General features: G+C 51.8%; 1 protein-coding gene across 24 annotated transcripts in view; it reads right to left on the bottom strand.

Annotated features, from left to right (window-relative positions):
* LOC128112735 (protocadherin gamma-C4) overlaps positions 1-22363 on the bottom strand; it is a 196304-nt gene that overhangs the window by 12313 nt on the left and 161628 nt on the right. For 19 of the 24 annotated variants that reach the window (XM_052742009.1, XM_052742007.1, XM_052742008.1 and 16 more), the window contains exon 2: positions 2400-2458. In XM_052742009.1, coding sequence (XP_052597969.1) covers positions 2400-2458 — 59 coding nt within the window. The other 5 variants (XM_052741995.1, XM_052742019.1, XM_052742017.1 and 2 more) reach the window with 5 other exon arrangements.

The following is a 22363-nucleotide window of genomic DNA, read 5'->3' as shown; positions in this document are numbered from 1 at the left end:
TCATCCTTCAGCTCTTACCCACCTCACTACCTTCTCATGTCTTTCTGCTCTCTGGCTAAGTCAGATGCCCATGGCATGCTGCCCTTCACAACCCTCAGCACACGGCCAACACCTTGAGGTCGGAGGCCATCTCTATCTACCCCACGATGTATGGACTTCAGGAGAATGAAGGAGGGAAGTGGGCACCTCTGGATCACACCTCTGGATCACACCCTGGTGCTTTGGCTGCATCTTGGCCACTTTGGGGCTGAGTCAAAACTGTCCCAACTGCAGCAAGTTAGCTATGGAGGGGGGGATCTCCTGAGCCTTTTCAGCTCCCTATGAGCTCTGCTAGGGACTCCAGGCCACCAAAGCCTCTCACGGATGAGAAGGGACCTGCAGCAGGGGAAAAGACGCTCCCCGGGGTACATGAAGAACAGCTGTTGGGGCTTCCAAGACTAGCAACAACTGGGGCTGCAGGGCAGGTCATGGCTGGCCAAGGCAGAAGGAGCCTCATTGCACAGCATGTCTCAAAGCTGATGTAACTCAAATGTCACCTTCCTGGAAGCGTTTCTCCCCTTCCCTCTTACACTCAGCCTCTAGTGTAGAGTGGGCTAGATGGTTTTGTTTGTTTGTTTCGTGTGATTTGTTGTCCATTTTCTTCCCTCCACTGGACTAGAAACTTCTGAGTTTGGGGATGGTGTCTGCTCGCTCATTCTGCCAGGCATCTGTGTTAGCACAGTAGATGCTCAATAAAAACTCAATGAATGAGTATAAGAACAACCTACGGAAGACTGGCAAGGCCAGCAAGGAAAAAGGGAACAGCTGGGGTCAAAGCAGGGGCAACAGCAGCCCCAGCCTTTTCTGGCTGTCTTTAGGGGCCTTCTAGGAAGTGCTTTGCATTCCTCACGCTGCAGACAAGCCTGCGCATGCCTGGGAGCTGGAATCTGCCAGTACTCAAGGCTTCTGGATTCTTGTTGTTGCTAGGGCTTGGCCCCTGAGGAGAAAGCAGGGTGGAAGCCCCCAAACTCATCATCTTAGCATGCGGACAAACACAGAAAGGGGGCAAGTCCTGCTTCCCTCCCTGGGATTTTCTCTGCGCCCAGCTTCTGCCTAGCAGGTTGGCCCAGATCCCGTCCCACGCCCCTCAGACCAACTGAAGGTCTTTCTGCTCAAGTCCATCCTCCTCCCCACCCCCACAGGGGGTTCCTGTCTCAGCAGGAATTTACACCCGATTGAAATGAACAGCTGGGGCAGCCAGGGCGGGAGGGAGAGTGGTGGGGGGCCGCTATCAAAGGCTCTAAGTGTGAGGGGCGGGAGAAGGAGGCGCCTGGGTGCCGGCTGGCCCACAAATGCCAAGAAATGAGGGACAGGGATTGTGTGTGTGTGTGTGTGTGTGTGTGTGTGTGTGTGTGTGTGTGTGTGTCAGATAGAGAGAGAGGGACTGAGATTCTCTGACTCTGAATGAGAATAGACATAAGAGACTGAATGACACAGTGAACTTTAGAACAGAAAGGGAAGCGGGGGTGGGGGTGGGGGGAGCATGGACAGAAGGCCACAGTGACACAGGAAATGATTGGAACAGGAGAGAGACAAGACCAGTAAAGGGACACAGAAAGGACGAACAGTCTGGCACCAGGAAGAGTGGACCGTCTTCCTTCCTTCCACGTTCATTGAGCACTGTGCCAGGGCAGGCGCAGGACAGGAGAGGTGCCCACCAGGGCCAGGGGACACAGGTGTAAGGGATGGAGAAAGGGAGAGGCAGAGACTGCAAACTGAGACAGAGACTTTGGGGAGGATGCAGGCTGGAGAAAGAGGAGGTGGAGACAAAATCCCGTAAGCAGACGGGGCAGGACGGGCGTGGGGTCAGGAGGCGGCTGCTGTCCTGAGAATGTATCATTTCATAAGCCGTGCCACCTCCAGCTGTGCGGTTTCCTCTTCCCACAGCTGAGCTCTCTCCCCTGTCTCCCTCTCTTCCACCTCCATTTCCCTCCACGGTTCAGGGAGGGTTCTGACTGGGAACAGCCTGCTTGTCTCTTGACCCATTTCCTCTGCTCCAGTCGCAGGTCAGGCTAGAGCCGGGCTCAACTGGGAGGAGAGGAGAGTATAAACAACGGATAGGTGTGGGAAGCCCTCCTCACCCCAGCCCTGCCTGTCCCTGGGTCTCACGGAGCCTTCAGGAGACAGGAAAATGTGCACGTGGCTGGGAGAAGGAAGAGGATGAGTGGGTGAATTTTGCTTCCAAAATAGTCGGAGTAGGCATCTCTTCTTCCTGGGGTCTGGGTAGCAGCACCCAGGAATCATGGGATGAGGGAAGAAGCCATTTGTAGAAAATGCCGAGCCCTCCCCTCGTCTCCTCCCACGTCATCACCGAGAAAATGCCGCAGAGAAGAGGGTGGGCTGGAGATTCTGTCACCTACCCGCTCGTGCCGGGCCTCTGGGCTTGAGAGAAACGCCAGTCGGTGTTGGGCGGGGCTTGCTGTGGAGAAAACAGAGGGAAGGTGGCTGAGTACCCAGCAGCGGCGAGGTGTGACCGAGCCCCTGGGGGTGGGGGCGGGAGTGGGTAAGGGGAGAAGCAAAGGGGCCAAGATGGGGGAGGGTGGACACATCTCCAAAGGTGGGGGCGGGGAGACCCGACCCAGAGACGAACCAACTGTTTCATCTGATCACAGTGAACAAGCACGGATTTCTCTGCTCAAGAAATGAATCCCTTTTTCCTGCCCCAGACTCAGAACGTCTGAGCCAAAATTCAAGGACTGAAAAGTGTCTTCCGTGGAACTGGGGAAGGAGCGCAAGGAAGGTGCCCCCTCCTCAAATAGCAGAGAGGCTTTTCGATAAAACCCCACCAGCCCTAGAAAGGAACCGTTCAGTTCCTCAGCCGGGAACAAAGCCTCGGCGGTGGCAAGATGGCTGCCGCTCTGGGTAACCCTTTTCGTGCCAAGTGGTGCAGGGACACATTCAGAGGGCCACCTCCTCCAGGCCCTCGCTCCCAAAGACCTCTTCCCACAGCTAAATACATTATTAATTTAGGAGTCATGCCAGCCTGGGCCTTCACAGGGCATCCAAGCCCCAGGACGCCTCTCACCCCCAGAACTTCATGCCACACAATGGCCTGTGACTAAGGAGAACAAGGCAGCTCTGTCCAAGGAAGGCCGAGAAAGTGGCTGGGATGGAGTCCAGAGGGACCGCATTCTACGGTCTCCAAGCAGAGCCAACTAAGTCTCCAGCACTTTTAAGGGGCTGATCTTGAGCCCTCTCCCACCCAGCTCAATGTGCAGGGCTCTGCCAGCCATCACTTAATTTCTAAGTTCCTCGGGTCCTTCCAGGGGATGTGGTATCCCACCACACATTCTCCTACAGCCAAGTCTTTACCAGTTCCTGGGATGTGCTGGTAATTAATTCTCACACAGGCTCCCAAGAGAAGAGAGTGTGAGCATCTCATATTACTTTGGGGAGAAGGAAGACCCAGGACTTGCCAATGACTCACACTGAGATTCACAGGTGACAGCGATGTGAGTGGAACCCAGAATCCTGAGATTCCTGGTGCATCGGGTGCCATGAGCACCATTCTGGGGTTGCCATGGAGCCGGGTGCAGACCCTTGGCCACTGTACCCTTTGACAGCAGAATGTACATGAGGGTGCAGGATTATGATCTGACAGGGAGTCTAGAAAAATCTACACCCACATGAAGGGGCAGGAACAAGTTTGTTCAGTGGGTGCTGCTGAGAAAGGGGAGCCCCAAAGACTTTCTTCCATATTCGAGGTCCTAAGGAGGTAAGAACTCCATCCTGTCTCATCCAATCAGATAGCAACCATCTCTTGTCCAGCTTTACAAATTCCAGTGTGTGCTACTCAAAGCACACACTGGAGTTAAACAGACCTGGGTTAGACTCTTTATCATCCTTCTGAATTTGAGCAACTTGCTTGACCTCTGTGAAAGCAACTACTAAGGCTAATAACTATCCAAGAATGTAGGAGGGGCGAATGAAACACCCTGCTTGTTTGTTTGTTTGTTTCTATTTTGTTTTTCAAGACAGAGTCTCTTTGTGCAGCTCTGGCTGTCTTGGAACTCACTCTGTAGACCAGTCCAACTCACAGAGATCCTCCTGCCTCTGCCTGCCGAGTACCCCTGGCTCTTTAAGGAGGTGTTGTAATAGGACTCTTTCAATCAACTATCAGAAGTATCTGGAGGCGTTTCAAAAATATAAACCCCATACAGCAGAGGCAGAGTGGAGAATGGACAGACTTGGAATAAAGCTTCTTAGTTTGTGAAGACATGCTTTTACCATTTCTGTTTCCCCGAGTATGAGGGCTACCCCTGGCACCTGGCAGAAGCTGTGGTTTTCCATCAGTCAGAGGAGGGAAGATTTGCCGAGAGTCTCAGGTACTCTGATCATCCTCCCCAAATCTTGACCCTAGATCTCGGGGCACATTTACCACGACGGAGCCAAAGCCTGGTTTTGAATCCCCAGAGCAGGGCTTCTCCAGGCTCCTCCTTGCATGGGGAGGAAAGGGTCGCTGTGGCAACCAGGGTCCCAGGCCTCCAGTCCTAGGACTGCTTATTGGCCAACCAAGGCCCTGCCTTACAAGAGGGGCCGCAGGTGCTGAGAGAGAAGGGGTTCAGTACAGAGCCCCAGGCCCAGCCAGACCTAGGGCTAGCAGGTTCCACCTGCCTCGAGCCTAGAGGGCCAGCGTCACTCCGACTTTGTGGAAATCGGACTCAGCTCAGGATGTTAGGGTTGGGGAGAAACTCCTGCGTCCTGGCTTGATCCTGGGCCGGAGCGACCTGGGAACCTCACCGGGTATCATCAACCGCGAGCACTTCCCGGGCGGCCCAGGGGGTTATTTGGGGAGCTAAGGAGCCGCGCATGGGTGTGATAGGTACCGAGGGCAACCACCCAGCCCTAGCGGAACGGCTGTCGGGGGGCGGGGGGCGTTGTGGTTGGCTGGAGCTGGACTAAGTAGAGTTGAAGTTAACGAGGAAGTCATGGACTGTGAGAATAAAGATAAACCGAGGAGGAAGCCTCAAGAGTGGCAGATCGCAATGGAGCCGGTGCCCAGGAGGTTGGCAGCCCAGGTCTGTGGTGACCTCCACGCGCCGGGGGGACCCCAGCATCTGCCAAATCAGTGTGAATTCACCAGTAGCGGTGGGGGGCGCCAGCCTTTTCTGTATGGGGAGGGGAGGGCAGGAGTTGAGCCTACTTCCCCTCACCCATAAACACCATCACCCCTGGATGCTCAGAACCCTCTGACTCGACCACTCCGATCGTCCACGTTCAAATGCAGCCAGCTGGGTACAAACAGGGAGTGAAAGATCAAAGCCCTTAGGTGGACCGGCAGCTTCTCCGACGTGCCCGTGCCCCCCGGGGGTCGCATGGAGTACCCAGCCCTCACCTGGCTCCGCTCCCTCAGCGTACTGGAGCGGGAACGCAAGGCCTCGGGTTCCAGCGCCAGGGCTGAGGGCTGCTGAACGCTGAGGGGCCTGAGAAAAGTGAAGTCACTGCCGTCGGAGGCCGGTGAAAAGCACGTCCTGTAGCAATGGCTTTGCGAGTCTGTGGGCCGCAGGGTCACCTCCATATACTTTAGTGTGCCATCCGAGCTCACCTGCAGGTTGGGGCTGGACTGCTTATAGAACTCCCTGGAGGGTGAGTCCTGGCCCCCGCAGCACTGGCCCCCACCCCGGGCCCCATCTTCATGTCCCCTCAGACACTTAGCTGACATGAAAGTGAAGGTAACTAAGGATAAAAGGCTGACAGCTGCTAGAGCCACAATAAGGTAAAGGGTGAGGTCTGACCGCTCAGGAGGGTGTGTGAGGAAGTCACTAGATTTGGGCATCTCCTCTGCATCCTCATCCTCCAGAACCAGCAGTACCGTTGCTGTGGAGGACAGTGAAGGGTCACCATTGTCCCTCACCAGGACCACCACCTGTTGGGTATCAGAGTCTTCCTCCAATAAGGCCCGGGCGGTGCGCACCTCACCAGTGTGTGCAGACACAAGGAACAGTCCAGGGGCGGTGGACTGTGGTAACAGAGAGTAAGAGAGCCATGCATTGTGACCTGCATCAGCATCCACAGCTGTCACCTTGGTGACCAGAGAACCAGGAGGAGCAGAGCGAGGGAGGCGTTGGGGGGCTGGGAGCTCCCTGCCAGGTCGTGGGTGCAGCACAGCTGGAGCATTATCATTCTGGTCAAGGACAAACACGTGGAGGGAGGTGTTAGCTCGCAGTGGGGGAGAGCCAGCATCTCGGACCCCTACCACAATCCGCAGCATCTGTAGCAGTTCATAGTCAAAGGTCCGCTGGGCAAAGACTCGTCCATCCTCGGGGTTGACATACACAAAGGAGGAGGCCGGGGCTCCCTGAATTTGACTTCCCACAATAGAGTAGGTGAGGCGGGCGTTCTCCCCCGTGTCTGGATCTGAGGCAGCCACAGTACAGAGCAGAGAGCCCGGCGGCCGGTTTTCTGGGATATAAGCAGTGTAGAGCTGTTGGGTGAAGTGGGGTGCGTTGTCATTAACATCTGAAATGTTCAGCCTGATGGTGAGATGTGTGTGTAGGGGAGGTGATCCAGCATCCCTGGCCAGCAGGTCGATGATATAATGGGGTGTGGTTTCTCGGTCCAAAGGCTGGCTGGTTAGCAGTGAGTAGTGGTTCTCAGAAGGCTTGATCTGAAATGGCAGGTCTGGAGATATATCTAGGGTCACCTCACCATTTTGACCTGAGTCTCGATCTCGCACATTAAACAACCCCACTACTGTGCCCACTGGTGTGCTCTCTAGGACAGGGTTGACCAAAGAGGCCAGCAGCACCTCAGGGGGATTGTCATTAGCATCCCCTATATCCACTTGAATCACACAGTGGCCCTCCATGGCTGGCTGTCCCTGGTCTCGGGCTCTTGCATGAATTTCATAGAAATTTGACTCCTCAAAATCTACTGGACCCAACACATGGATTGCTCCACTGCTAGGGTCCAAGCCAAAGAGATTCTTTACTGCTTCAGATGTATGGTCTCCAAAAGAGTAGTCTAGCTGGCCATTGGTGCCCTCGTCTGGATCAGTGGCATTGAGACGGAGCAGCAGTGTACCTGGGGGTGTGTTCTCTGGGAGTCCCACACGTAGGACGGAGGACTGGAAGGTTGGAGCGTTATCATTGACGTCCAGCACAATGACAGAGATAAGGCTGGTCCCTGAGCGGGCTGGGGTTCCCCCATCCACAGCAGTGAGCACCAGCTGATGTCTTGCCTGGGCTTCACGGTCTAGCTGCTGCTCTAGCACTAGCTCTGGGAACAGCTTCCCATCTTTTAGGGTCTTCACATTCAGAGAGAAGTGACTGCTGGGGCTTAAGGTATAAAAGCTCACAGCGTTGGTGCCCACATCTGGATCTTGAGCACTATCCAGTGGGAACCTGGCTCCTGGTGCAGCCGATTCTGAGATTCGCATCTCTCGCTCAGGAGTGGCAAAGCTAGGAGAGTTGTCATTGATATCCAGGATCTCTACCTCTACACGAATGAGCTCCAGGGGGTGTTCAGTCACCACCTGTACAGGCAGCAGGCAGCTAGAGCTGGCTCCGCACAGGCTCTCTCGGTCAATCTTTAGATTCACTGCCAAAGCACCACTCACCAAGCTCAGGGAAAAATAGCGCCCATTCTCCTCAGAGCCCAGTCGCAGCCTGCGGCTCAACAGATCTGTCACCTTTAAGCCCAGATCCTGAGCAACATTCCCCACCAAAGTCCCCGGCTCAGATTCCTCCACCACTGAATAACGAAGCTGCCCAGCCACCCAGCCACAGCAGCACAAGGACAACATACACAGCACTTGCCATTTCCCAGCGAGCTGTGGGGATGCCATAGGCCCCATGACCCAGAAGTCCCTTCCTGGAGAGTAACTGTGCTGTCCTGTCTCCAAGGTAAACCAAGCGGCTTGGAATGCAGGAGCTGATGGCTCTTATGTCTCCTTCCAGCCTCTTAAAAACTGCTCAGAGGTTTGCCTGCCTGCAGCCTTTCTTAGTCACCAACTGGCGGGGGTGGGCGGGGGAGGGGAGTTAAATGTAAGTGGAGCTAGGGAGCTGGAGGAGGAGAGGCAGGCAGGAAGAGCAGATCTCCCACCTCAGCTCCAAATTTGATTGGCCAACAAGTCTGTCTGCTCTTAACCAATTATAAAGTCTCCTCCATCCTGGAAACCTTGGGAACAGTCGCTGACAAATCTGTGTCACAGAAACCTCCTACCTCCCCACTCTTTCGTGCCGCAGGTTGATTCAGCCCCCTTGGCAGTGAAGTTTGATGGTTCAGATGGTGCTCGACCGGGGAGGATTAAAGTGGAACAAAACTCCTTAGTGTTCTGTCCCAGCAACTTCCTGCAGAAGTTCCACTGTTTTGCTTGAACCAATGAAAATTTGTCCTCCTGGAGATGCAAAGCCCACGTGGTATCTGCCCGCCCCCCCCACCCCATCCTGCTAAATATTCCTAAAGCTTTGTCAGAATCTTCTGAAGTCTTGCCCTGATCTCCAACCATGTCTGCTGATGGCTAAGGGCTTAGCTTTCCTGAGACCCTAAACTCAGAATGTGAACAGAGCACCAGAGCTTATGGGAAAGGGAACCCTTCTAGGCCTGATCTAGGCCAACCTGGAGGGTCACCAGAGGCCAGAAATGGCCTCTAGGCTTTATAGTTTTACTGAGTTCAAAACCCTCCCTAAAGATTCCTAGAGTGGCTGTTTCTGTGACTTCTCTAACTGTGAATCGATTTTCTGACACTGAGTGAATTCACCTAGTGCTCCCCCACCCCCACAAGGAGGTAACAGATGCACCCCTCACCCCCCCCCCCACACACACCGCCCCATTCCCAGTTCACCATCCCAGGGGGGACTATCAGGAGCCCAGAGAAAGACCCTGCTACCACTTTGATCTGCAAGGCTTTCCTTTTCCCCAATAAACAGTTCCCCTCACATTATTCTAGAGAATACTAGACCACACGGGGCAAAGAGTTTTAGTCCAACCATCGAACCAGTTGGAAATGGTAATCTAGAGTTAACATTCTCTAGAACACAACCCCCTCCTTCAGGAAGAACGGAGGAAGAAGTCCTGGGTTGAGGTGATTTCCCGGCCCAACCCATCCCATCAGCATGCTTCCACAACAAGCTTGGTTCTTGATAACCAGTTAATTTACTTCTTACTCTCAAATGTGGGCATTGCTCACCCCCAGTTCCAATCTATGGGCATTACTCACCCCCAAGTTCCAATCATCAGTCAATTCAGAAAACACTTGAAGAGCACAGCATTTACAACATCGTTACTACTCACAAAAATGGGGGCATGACTATGGGCTCTTCCAGGGAGGCCAGCACTCCCTGGCCCTTGGCCCGGCCATCTGTCTGGATCACAATAGCCCCCAAGCATTGGCTGAGCCTGCAAAGGTCTCACCTCGAGCCCATAGAGAAGATCAGAGGGTGGACAGCTTGGGCGCACAGGCTCCCCTGCCAAAGGTGCACTGGGTGACTTCACCATCATGAAGCTGTCACTCCGAGTGGGCGCAGAAGCCAATGGTGTACAGCCATGAGAGTGGCCTCCCACATCCACAAACTTGATAGGATCCTCTGACCCGAGCTGGATTCGGAGGATCCCATTGGAAGGAGGAAGCCCCTCCCTCCTCCGAGATCTGGTGAGACAGGCACAGGTGCCGGCAGGAAAGCATGTCACCCCACAGGCAGCCCCACGAAGACACTTAGAGAGCAGGGCCACAAAAGAGCCAAAGGAGACAAAGCAGATTGCCACCAGGGACACAGCCAGGTAGAGGGTTAGACGGGATTCTCCTTCTCTGGGAGCTGAAGACTCTCGAAGATCGGGGACAACTGGATGAGTGTCTTCCTCTAAAGACACCAGGAGAGTAACAGAGGTAGAGAGTGGTGGGGTACCACTGTCCTTCACCACAATGACCAGCTTCTGGGGTGGGAGGTCAGCTGGGATGGGAACAGCCGTCCGAACTTCCCCAGCGTATCTGGAGACCGCAAAGAGACTGGGGTCTGGGGCCTCCAGGAGCTGATAGGAAACCCAGGCATTGTAACCGGAATCCAAGTCCACAGCTGTCACCTTTGTGACTAGGTGACCAGCACCAACTGATGGAGGCAATGCTTGGGGACATAAGGAACCAGGTCTGGCCCTGGGGCGCAGCACAGCGGGGGCATTGTCATTGAGGTCCAGCACAAACAGGCGCACCGTGACAGTGCTGCTGAGGGGTGGGCTGCCTCTGTCCCTGGCCTGTACCTCAAACTGCAGGGTCTGCGTTTGTTCATAGTCAAACGATCTAGTGGCATGGACAGCTCCTGTCTGGGGGTTCAAAGAAATGAAGGAAGAAGCAGACACGTCTCGATTTCTGGGCTCTAAGAGAGAGTATGAGATTAGTGCGTTTAAGCCAGAGTCAGGGTCAGAGGCTGCAAGGGAGCAAAGCAGGTCCCCTGGGCGATTGTTCTCGGGAACGAACACCTCATGTGACCTCTGGAAGAATGAGGGTGGGTTATCATTCACATCTGAAATATTGAGGAAAATAGTCCTGTGGGTACTCAGGGGAGGGTTCCCAGCATCAGAAGCAGTAACCATGATGTCATAACTGGACCTAGCCTCTCGATCCAAGGGTCCTGCTGTCACGAGGGAGAACTGGTTCCTGAAGGCAGACTTGAGGGCAAACGGTAAGTGGTCAGGGATGCGGAGGCTCACATCTCCATTTGACCCAGAGTCAGGGTCCTGCACGCTGATGAGGGCCACCACAGTGCCCGGTTCTGCACTCTCTGGTAGAGTTCCCAGCTCTGAGGTCACTGTGATGTGGGGGGCATTGTCGTTTACATCTAGGAGATCCACCCTAAGGCTGCAATGTTGCTCCATGGCTGGAGAACCCCCATCACGAGCCCTCACATCAAATTCGTAGTAATTCTCGCTCTCGAAGTCTAGAGGCCCCTGAAGGGTAAGCTTTCCAGTCGTGGGGTGAAGGCTAAAGAGGTTTCTCACACGATCAGGGGTGTGACCACTGAAAGAAAAGGTGACGTTACCACTAGGTCCCAGGTCTGGGTCCGAGGCATTGAGCTGGATGAGCACCATGCCTGCTGGTGCACTCTCCAACACGCTGATCCTGTAACTGGATTGCTGGAAGGCTGGGGCGTTGTCATTCACATCCAGCACTGACACCCGGAGCTCCGCGGTGCCAGATCTAGGGGGGTTCCCTCCGTCCACGGCAGTCAGTACCAGGCGGTAGTCCGATTGCTTCTCCCGATCCAAAGGCTTCTCCAGAAGCAGCTCTGGGACCAGGCTGCCGTCGCTGCGCTTCTTGACATCCAGGGCAAAGTGCTCATTGGAGCTTAGTCTGTAGCTGCTAATGGAATTGCTCCCCACATCTGCATCCTGAGCCTTTTCCAAGGGGAAACGCTGTCCTGGCGGAGCTGCTTCCCCGATTTCCAAGTCCAACTGCTGCCGCGGAAATCGGGGGGCGTGATCATTCACATCTACGATCTCAACCTCCGCTCGGTACATCTCCAAAGGCCCTTCGGTTACAAACTCCAGGGGCACGATGCAGCTGGCACTGAGCCCACACAGTGCCTCTCGATCGATTGGATTTTTGATGAGCAGGGCTCCGCTGTCCAAATCCACACGGAAGTGTCTTTGGTTCACCTCTCCAGCGACCTGCAGCCTGCGAGCTGATAGACTCTCTGTATCCAGCAGAAAATCTTGGGCGACATTCCCTACAAAAGTCCCTTCCTGTGACTCCTCTGGGACCGGGTAGCGAATCTGCCCACAAACGTAGCCCAGGTGGCAAAAGAGGAACAAAAGGGTAGCCCCCCACCAAATTTCTACCCAGCTTCTCACCTTGCTGGGCATTGCTGCCGTCCGCTACTGCTCTACTGGGTCCGGAGAAGCCAAAGAAGCTGACCCGCCCCTAACAGCCTCAGCAGCTGGAGACACCTATCTCCCTTCCCCGCGCCAGGTCTGGCGCGGCTCCGCCGGCGCAGCAAGGGTTACGCGCCGTTTTTTGCTGGTGGCGGGGTAGATTTGTCTGCCTTTCACTACCCGATTGGCAGGCAGCAGCTCCTGGGCTCAGCCAATAGGCTGAGCAGAGAATGTCCCAATAGCAGCAGGGTTAATGCGTCGCAGCATTGGGAGGAAACACACACACACACACACCCCCCAAAAAAACAAACCCCCAAATATAATAAATACCAACGTTTCTTTCGACCTTCCTCCTCCTCAACCCGCGTTTATGCCCGTGGACTGTTACCATTGTGGAGAGGCAGAAAACATAAATGTATTTCCCCCCCCCCAACACATCGATTCACCCCGCCCCTTTTCGCGGGGAAAAACAGCTACCTCCTGAGCCCTAGCAACCTGCAGCCCCGGAAAGCGAGTGGCCGTTTGAGACTGGTCACTTTGTTCAAGCCAGTGTTGTCATCAACCAATATTCTAAATGAGTAGCGTCCATCTCAGGCTGGTCGGATGAAAGCAGCAGCCTATAAGAAGCACTCGCATATTCTCAAAATTCTGCTCCTCCCCAGATTACCTCTCTCTGCAGAGAGGCTCACACGTTAATGAAGCCAATGAAATTTATACAGCACACGTTTTTATTGTAACAGACGGCACAGCAGAAACCAAACCTCTTATTCAGACATTTGCTACAACAGGAAGCTACCATTCATTGATTTCAAGGACAGTAAGGAAGTAGGTGGTAGAAGCCAGAATTGGGAGCCATTCCAAAACTGTAAGAATCAGTGTCTGGGACTTCCTCGGGACTAGATCTCATTACCTGGCAGAACGCTAATGTTCACAGACTGAACAGCTTTCTTGAATGATAGGGATCAGCTACCACCAATGTTGTGCCTATAAATCCTCTTTATTTGACACCACAGTATTCATGATATGTTGTTAATTACCAACAGAGACCATTTCAAAAGAACAAGCCTTTCACTTAGCCCCAGGGGACCTCTTGTAGCTGGGGACTTAATCTCACCCCACCCCCACCTCATTCAAGCCTCTTAGCAGCCTGCCTACTATCTTGCACAAGCTCAGAAAAGGCACATTTTTTACATCGTGGGTCACTGAGAGCTGTACTCTGACAGCAAACACACCAGAGAAAGACAAACTCAGACAGAGCTAAGTATGAGACATGTTAATCCATCCAAATCCTTGCCTAGATTACCAAGAGCTACCCCAAACCCAGCAGCAGATAGAAGTGTTATCCCCATACATCGTCACCGCACCCTTCTTGACTGGACTGAGGCCAGCGACCAACACTGAAATCTCACTGGGAGAGAGATCTGGCTATTCTGTGTTCTTAGGTCAAAACAAGCCCCTCACACCAAAAATACAAAACCAAACAGCAACAAAGCTGCTATACCTCCTCCCATGGGGACAGTGGTGGTTGGAGTGAATCAGCCTGGTCCACACAAGTGTTGATGTCAGAGTCCACAATCTCAGTGAATCATCTACCCAGTTGCCTAGGTGTGGGGGTGGGGAGTTTCCACCCTTGACTTGTTTCTGCCCCTTGCTTCTGATGTCCATCAACAAGCCCGAAGACTTCGTGCAGTCCCTCTCCCCCATCTGCACCGCCTCTGTGCTGGCTCCACCAAGAGTCTCAGATATTGCTGTCGCTGTTTGACTGGCCTCTGACTCCAACCCTAATGTCTCCATCTATTTCTCTCATGGCTGCCAGAATCATTTCCAGAACAAGAAAAACACTGATGGCATCTTGTGTGTGTGTGGTGTGGCCTCATTCGAGGCCAGCCTTGAAGAGTCAGTTTTTCTGCCGTGGTTATTTTGTATGGGATTAGAAAGTAAAACAATGACCACCAACCCCGTCTGACATGACCTAAGACTCGCATCACTTGATTATCCATACAGACTGCTTTACACACACTTGGTGGCTCAGCAGTAATGAACTACCTTTATCTCTCTGCGAGGAATTTCCTATAAAGTCCCTCCTTGGCCCCTTTCCCTACTTGACAACTCAACTTTTAGCTCTTCACTCAAGGCATCGCCGCCAGCACCTCTACAAAGTCTTGTCTTCCCCAGGCTGACTTAGGCGAGCCTTCCCTTTGCCCCACCATTTCCTACAGAATGTAAGGTAGACTTCCTCCCTTTCTTCCTCTAGGCAGGGTTTGTGCTGGCTAGTTTTACGTCAACTTGACACAAGCTTGAGTCATCAGAGAGGAGGGAGCCTCCATTGAGAAAATGCCTCCATAAGCTAAGGCTGTAGGGCATTTTCTTAATTAGTGATTGATGAGGGAGGGCCCAGCCCATTGCAGGTGGGGCCACCACTGGGATGGTAGCCTTGGGTTTTCTAAGAAAGCAGGCTGAGGAAGCTATGGGGAGTAAGCGGCCCCCTCCATGGCCACTGCACCAGCTCCTGCCTTCAGGTTCTTGCCTTCCTTGAGTACCTGTCCTGACTCCTTTGATGATGAACTGTGATATGGAAGCTTAAGCCATATTGACCCTTTCCTCCCCAAGCTGCTTTGGTCATGGTGTTTCATCACAGCAGCAGTAATCCTAAGACAGGGTCTCACTATGACCTGTCCTAGTTGGCCTTGAACTCAGGGATCTGCTTCTCAACTGCTGCAAATAAAGGTGCATACAACCATGCCCCCATCCGGTATCTTTGTTTTTCATGTCTATCTCCTCTGGTACCCTGTGTATCATAAGAAGAAGGCGACTTTCCAACCTTTACAGGTCTAGCACATGGGGATACTAATACGCCATGAATTAATATTGTTATTTATTACCTTAACAAATACTGCTAAAGATTTACAAAGTAGGTATTACATTTATTTCCTTTTAAAATATTTTTAATTTTATGTACACTGGTGTTTTGCCTGAATGTATATCTGTGTGAGGGTGTTGAATCCCCTGCAAGTGGAGTTACAGACAGCTGTGAGCTGCCATGTGGGTGCTGGGAATTGAACCTGGGTCCTCTGGAAGAGCAGCCAGTGCTCCTAACCACTGAGCCATCTCTCCAGCCCCTTATATTTATTCCTTGATGCAGGACTTGAAGTTCAGACTGGAAAAGAGACTATCTGAAGCTGAAAGAGCAGTATATGTAGTACTATATGGTATTGCAAGTTCACACTAAAATAAACAGTCTGCTTGCTAGAATTGGAGCATCATAAAGCCCTAATTCTACAAAGCCTTGATTTGATCTTTTATGGCAGATATGTGATTCTCCTACTTCTAGGTTGTTTTTTGTTTATTTGTTTGTTTGAGACAAGGTTTCACCATGTAGCCTTGGCTCTCCTGGAACTCATGATGGTCCACTAGGTTAGCTTTGAACTTATAGAGATCCACCTGCATCTGCCTTCCAAATGCTGGGATTAAAGGTTCGTGCTACCATACCATACTCTCCTGCTAGGTGTTTTAGTTTCATTTTGTTTTTAAAGATTCTATTTACTTATGAGTGTTTGTATGCATGTCTGTGTGAGTTAACACACATCACATGCATGCAGGTGCCCAAGGGTGTCAGGGGGCTTCAGATGCCTTGGAACTGTAGTTATGGGAAGCTGTCAGCTGCCTGTTATGTGTGCTAGGAGTGGAACCCAAACCAGGTCCTCTGCAAAAGCAGTAAGTGCTCTTAACCACTGAGCTGTCTCTTCAGCCCCTTTACTTCTAGGCTTAAAAAAATAGCTTTATTGCAATATAATTGATATACCATGCAAGTCACTTATTTAAAGCATACCACTCAATGGCTTTTTGTATATTCATCTACACTAAATTGAGGGAATTATTGCCACAGTTTAATTCTGAAATATATTTGTGGCACCCCAAAGATCCAGTTCCTATTGCTCAGTTCTAGTTTCAAAGAATAAGCCATAGTGCAACATTCTTGTGATCCCAGTACTCAGGAGGTGGAGACAGGAGGATCAGGCCAGTCTGGGATACTTAAGACAGGCAGGCAGGCAGGCAGACACACACACCCACACACACACACACACACACACACACACACACACACACACACAAGCCTAGATGCTAGTGATTCAGGAAGATTGTCTCTGTAGATTATTGAAATGCCACAGTATGCCTTATATACAAGTCTTCTAGAATTGTTCCGTTTACTATTTTAAATGTTAAAGCTGGAAGATGACACAATAGGAATTTGGTTTTTATTTAGACTTGGTTCAGTAAAGTTGGCTCTTGGCACCCAGTTCTGTGAACATCAAAATGACAGTGACCCTCTGCACCATACAATAAATGGTGGGCGACCAGGTTCTAGGGCAAACGTTTTCAGCTGTATGTCGCATAATGGAATCACCTGGGCCTCTCCCACACCCAGAAGCTGCTCCTTAACTGATTTGAGATGTAGTCTGTGCGCTGGAATTTTTGAAAGGCCCCTGGGTGAATCTAAGGATCACCCAAGTTTGAGAACATTGTTCTAGGAAAAAGATGGCTGCTTCTAGGCTGACATAAGACCATCCCCTTCCATGTGGCTGTCACTCTTCCTCAGGCTTTCCCATGTGCCCCTTCTTTGCCAGCTTAGGCTATTTCATATTTGCTCATTTCCAAAGTGTGTTCAAGCTTTTGGACCAAGAAGTATTAGTCGTAATAATAATAACTAATAATGTTTAACCACCATGACAACCAGGCGTATGCAGAATAGCTCCAACAAAGCCCGTATTGTTTCCTCTTTGCATTTAAGAGACTTACAAAGGAGACTGAACAGCATGTGGTCCAAGACTCAGTTGGTAACTGAGATCCTCTTTTGTTTAACTGCCAAACCCAAGAATTGCCAGCAATAGCTGGGCCACGGTGGTATATACCTTTGATCCCAGCACTCTGGAGGCAGAAGCAGGAGACTCTGAGTTCAAGGCCAGCCTGGTCTACAGAGTAAGTTCCAGCATGGCCAGACTACACAGAGAAACCCTGTCTTGAAAAACAAAACAAAACAAAACAAACCACCACAACAAAAACAAAAAAGAATTGCCAGCAATAATGTACTTAGTTACCAGGTGACAGTGATTCTCCACAATTGAGAGGGTGTGTAGCCTGTCTCAATGGGAAGTCTTCCATTACACATGGATGAATGTTTTACCTTTTTTTTTTTTTTTTTTTTGGTTTTTTGAGACAGGGTTTCTCTGTGTAGCTTTGCGCCTTTCCTGGATCTCTCTCTGTAGACCAGGCCGGCCTTGAACTCACAGAGATCCGCCTGCCTCTGCCTCCCGAGTGCTGGGATTAAAGGTGTGCGCCATCAGGAAAAGAACGCAGCTCCTTTTCCCAAAAGGTCCACACCTAGCAAGACACAGTGCTGGAGAAGATCAGGAGCACTAGAGGCTTTTCCTCCCACTTGATGTTCTTGTGGGCCATCTAGAGTTATTTTCAAAATGAATTTTATTTTCGTAATTGAAATGATTAGCATTGGGTATTATAGTTAAATTTTTGCCTTTATGTTTTTATGTATTTCCCAAGTTTCCTACAATGCTCATTATTAATGTTATAAGATATTTGGTAAGAATGCCCGTTATTTCCAGTAATGTGCTCGAAACAAATTTAAAGGATGCCTAGAGCTTTATAAATTATCTGAGAATGATGTACAAGATTGTGCAGGCTAAGGAAGGTTATATTTAAAAAAAGAATTAGTTTTAGAGGCAAGTGGATTTCTGAGTTTGAGGCCGGCCTGGTCTACACAGTGAGTTCCAGGCCAGCCTCAAACAAACAAACAAACTAACACTCCCCAACCATTAGTTTTAATATAGAAGATGTAGCAACCACTCGAAAGGTGGACAGACAAGGAGATTTTTCTACTGACGCTGGTTAGAGGTGTCCAGAAGCTCATTTCCAAAGCAAACCAAGCTAAGCTCTGGGTGCTGCGATCAAGCGTCCTTAGCATGACCGGTTACTTGTGATGGCAAAAGAGTGCGGAGGGTGTGAACTGAGTCCACAAATGAGTCAAACAAGTATCCTCATTCTTGACAAAGGACCACAAGCACACTCTAGCCAGCCACTTCCCCCGAAAGGCACTGCTCTATCTAGAAAGGATAGGTCAGATTGGGAGCATGCTCAGAAAAAACAAAACATTACTATCGTTCAAAACAACAGCAACAACAAAACAGATCCATACCCCCCTGAACACGGTGAAGGAATCAACAGTATTAATGCATTTCAGAGATGACTTGCTAACTCTTACCTGTCCAGGGGGGGCGCTCTCTGCACCCAGCACTTGCCTATAGAACACCGGATCGCAGCTTCGCAGAGTGTTCTGGCGGCTGGCCAGCGGGCTGGCGGCACCAGGCTTCTTCAGCAGCGGGTCGCTGCGGCGCGAGTCCGTGGTGAGGTACACCTGATGGTACAGGTGCGGCGGCATCAGGCCTCCTCGCACCGCGTCTGCGTGCAAGGAGGGCCCTGGTGTTCGGTACAGGGAGCTCACCGGGGCTCGGTATAGGTCCCTAGACCGCTTCCACTTGTAAGCTTTGAATATGATCACTCCCAACACTGTGACTGCGAACCCCACAGAGACCAAGATTAGAGAGAGAAGTAGATAAAAGGTGAGATTTTTATTCTGTTCTCGGGGAGCAGAGCCAGAGGGGAACTCCGCCCGGGCTTCGGGAGACTCCTCCGTTACCGATACAGTCAGGGTGGCGGTGGTAGAGAGCAATGGTTCTCCATTGTCTGAGATCAAGACTGTGAGAATCTGCCTGGGTGAATCTGTGTCCTGGACTGGGCGAGCAGTGCTGATCTGACCCGTGTGAAGCCCCACGGCAAAAAGGCTCTGGTTGGGGGCTCCCAAGAGGCTGTAGGAGAGCCAGGCATTGTGCCCTGCATCAGCGTCCCAGCCTACCACCCGCGAGACCACGTGGCCCGCAGCTGTACCTCGAGGCAGCATCTCCACCGAACTCTGGCCAGGCCGGGGATACAGGACCTGGGGGGCGTTGTCATTGCGGTCAGTAACAAATATGTTCACGCTAATGTTGGTGGCCAAGACGGGGGTGCCCCCGTCGTTTATGTGAGCTGTCAGTTGGAACTCTCGCTGACCCTCATAGTCCAGGGGTACTAAGGTAGTCAAGACTCCATTGTCACGATTTATTGTGAAATAGCGACCCACCAGCCCAGTTTCCGCTCCTGGCTCCAAGAGGAAGAAGGAAAGGCGGGCATTGTGCGGGGCATCGGGGTCCCAGACACTCAGGTTTAATATAGGAACTCCAGGAGGGGTATTTTCCTCAACATAAACATCGTAGGAAGATTGGGAAGACTGAGGAGGATTGTCGTTGATGTCGGACACTTGGACCCGCACCGTGGTAAGAGCGGAGAGGGAGGGAGTTCCGGAGTCTCGAGCTGTGATGCTGAGGTTGTATTCGGGCATGGTCTCGCGATCCAGGGCTGCGCTGGTTTTTAAAGTGAAGTAATTCTTGAGGGAAGAAGTCAGGCTGAAGGGGAGCCCCAGCGGAACTTCACAGGTCACCAGCCCATTCTCGCCAGCATCCAGATCAGTCACACTGAGCAAGGCGATGACAGTCCCCAGAGGGGCATCCTCAGGGACTGGGCTGTACACGGAAGTGACTGTGATCTCCGGGGCATTGTCATTCACGTCCACAACCTCTACCAGTACTTTGCAATGCGCTCCTTCGGGATTGGCACCCTTGTCTTTGGCCTGGATGTAAATCTCATGGAGTTTGGTGTCTTCGAAGTCCAGGCGACCCTTGATTGTCAGCACCCCGGTTACAAGGTCTAAGGCGAATAGCTCCCGCACCCCAGCACGGTTGTGGCTGCCGAAGGAGTAAACGATTTCTCCGTTGAGGCCTTCATCCAGATCAGTTGCACGAACCTGGGCGACGCGCGTGCCGGGGGGTGCATCCTCCCGGACGCGCGCCCGATACAAAGACTGATTGAAGGCGGGCGCATTGTCATTCGCGTCCAGCACTGTGATACGAATCGGAAGGCTGGCGGAGCGGGCTGGGGTTCCTCCGTCCACCGCCGTCAGCACCAACTGGACATTTGGCTCCCGTTCCCAATCCAGGGCGCGCTCCAGGACCAGTTCCGCGTATTTCGTGCCGTCCTCTCGAGTCTGCACACGGAGAGCAAAGTATTCGTTGTGGCTCAGCTCATAGGTTTGTAAAGAGTTGCTTCCCACATCGGGATCGTGCGCGCTCTCGAGCGGAAAGCGCGTCCCCGGCGCCATGGCCTCGCTAATCTCCAATTTCATTTCCCCGGTGGGGAAAGAGGGATTATTGTCGTTGATGTCCTGCACCACCACTTCCGCGCTGAACAGCTCCAGCGGGTTCTCCACCACCAACTCCAGAGTTACAGTGCAGGAGGGCAGCGTCCCACACAGCTCCTCTCGGTCCAGACGATCGTTGACGAACATTTCTCCAGTCTCCCAGTTCACCTCAAAGAACCTACGGCTAGCTCCGGACACCACCCGGAGCCTGCGGGCCGACAGGCTGCCGAGATCCAAACCAAGATCCGTGACCACGTTACCCACGGGGAACCCCTTCTCTCTCTCCTCCAGGATCTCATAGTGAATGATGGTGGAAGCCTTGGCCAAGGCAGCTAGCAGAAGCAAAACTCCCACCGTTCTCCCGGGGCTTACCAGTCCGCTGCTCCGGGCCTCTGCGACCATCTCACTCAAAAGCAGCTCCTCTGGGCGGGGTCCAGGTGGTCCCGGAGGTTTCGCAGAGAAACTTTCAGCGGGTTAGCGCTTGGGCGCTGGGCGCCGAGTCCGACATGGCTTTCTGGGCGCCGCTGATTTGTTCGCCCGCTGTTCAGTCTCTGTCTCATCCCGGGGCGCCGAAAGGGGACGGGCCCGGGCCAGATCTCCAGCGTCTTCATTGGCCGACAGCGGCACACAGAGTCCCAGCCAATAACTGCACGAAGAATGCGCTAGCGCCGGGTTCTTTGAGCAGGACACGCGCTCGCGCCAGGAACTTCACTTTCCTCTGGCTGCCTTCCAGAGTTTCCTGTCCAGCGCTCTGCCAGCGCCAGGGGCGCAAACCCAATCTGCGGGCGGATCTGCCCACCTCCCAGCCCAACCAGGCCCATTAAACACTTTAATCGTTGTCTTTGATCACAAGAAAGGGGAGCGATCCAAACCGAACAAACGATAAAGCGTTGACTGGAAAAACGCCAGCACATTAGGTCTGATGGAGGGCAGAGAAGCAGCCGGACCCTGCTTGGAAGGAGGATTGAGTATTTCTGGGGAGACTAATAATATCACTTTTATGGGCCCTGGAATGTGCGTAGCTTAGAGGTAGATTCTGCCTTTGCACGCGTGTGCGTTTTCTCTCCACCAAACGGCCCCTCCCCATAAACCCCCAGTTTTATCTTTCTCCAAAGGAGACTAGAATTCTTTACTTCCTCAGTAGAGCAAATCAATAGGACTATCTTCTGTTTGGTTTAACTCTGTCTTGAAATTTAAAAAATAAGATTAAGATTTTATTTCCTTTAAAATCGGACGCCATCATTGTTTTCAAGGATGCTTTTTAAGGAACAAAAAGCAATGTGAAATTTCCCTATTTTTTCCCCCTCAACCGTGTAATCTCAGTTGGATAGAACATGATCTCTAACACTCTCCGTTATGAGATTTCTCATCTTCCTAAGGTTCTGAGTTCACATTGCATTGCTAATAAAGAAACCTCCTTCAGAGAGAGAAGGGGGGAGCAGGCCTTATGGTATTCAGGCCCTCTCATAAAATGATTGAAATGATGGGTAGCAATGCTCTATAAATTCATTAGAAAATACAAAGCTTTATACACAGAATGGAAAGTTCCACATGTAGGACTGTAGTCACCAAACAAAAAAATAGCAATGGTTGGAATAAGGAATACAAGTTAGCTAAGAAATGAGGCAGAGCTTGGCTGTATTGGACAAGAAACTAACCCAAAGGCTTTGGAATCCCATCCTGCTCATGAGCAGGTGAAAGTGCTTGGTACAAAGTAAACCTCAGTTAATGATGGAAAGCAATCCGTTGGGTGCTGGATCCCAAGCTTCGGAGCCTCAGACTCTACACAAAGACCTCGTCCCTTCTGAAGGGTAACTAAGTGTGATCGCAGGCAGTGAGGGAGCCAGAAAAGTTAGAAAGTAGACATAGGATTTTTCTGATTAATGAAAAGCCATGTCCTCAGCACTAACCCCATCTTCCTCCCCACCCGTCCCCGACTCCACTCCACAGTTTTAAAGTCAGATAAGGTGGCTCATGCTTGTAATCCTGAGGCAGGATGATAGCCATGAGTTCCAGACCAGCTATACAGTGAGCTATACAGTGAGGCCCTGTTCCCCCTCCCCCAAAATAAAAAATTAAATCAAAACCAGTTTTAAATACTTAAGATGACAATTGACTAGACCACCAAGAACTGTGATAGGCATTAGGAGATGGATGCAATAGAATTTAGAATCTGGACTACAGTCCAGCTACTTGCTATTCCAAGTGTGAGAACCA

This window comes from Peromyscus californicus, unplaced genomic scaffold (genome assembly GCF_007827085.1).
Source record: "Peromyscus californicus insignis strain IS unplaced genomic scaffold, ASM782708v3 Scaffold_17__1_contigs__length_78620276, whole genome shotgun sequence".
Classification (NCBI taxonomy): Eukaryota; Metazoa; Chordata; class Mammalia; order Rodentia; family Cricetidae; genus Peromyscus; species Peromyscus californicus.
This window is presented reverse-complemented; position numbering and strand designations above follow the sequence as displayed.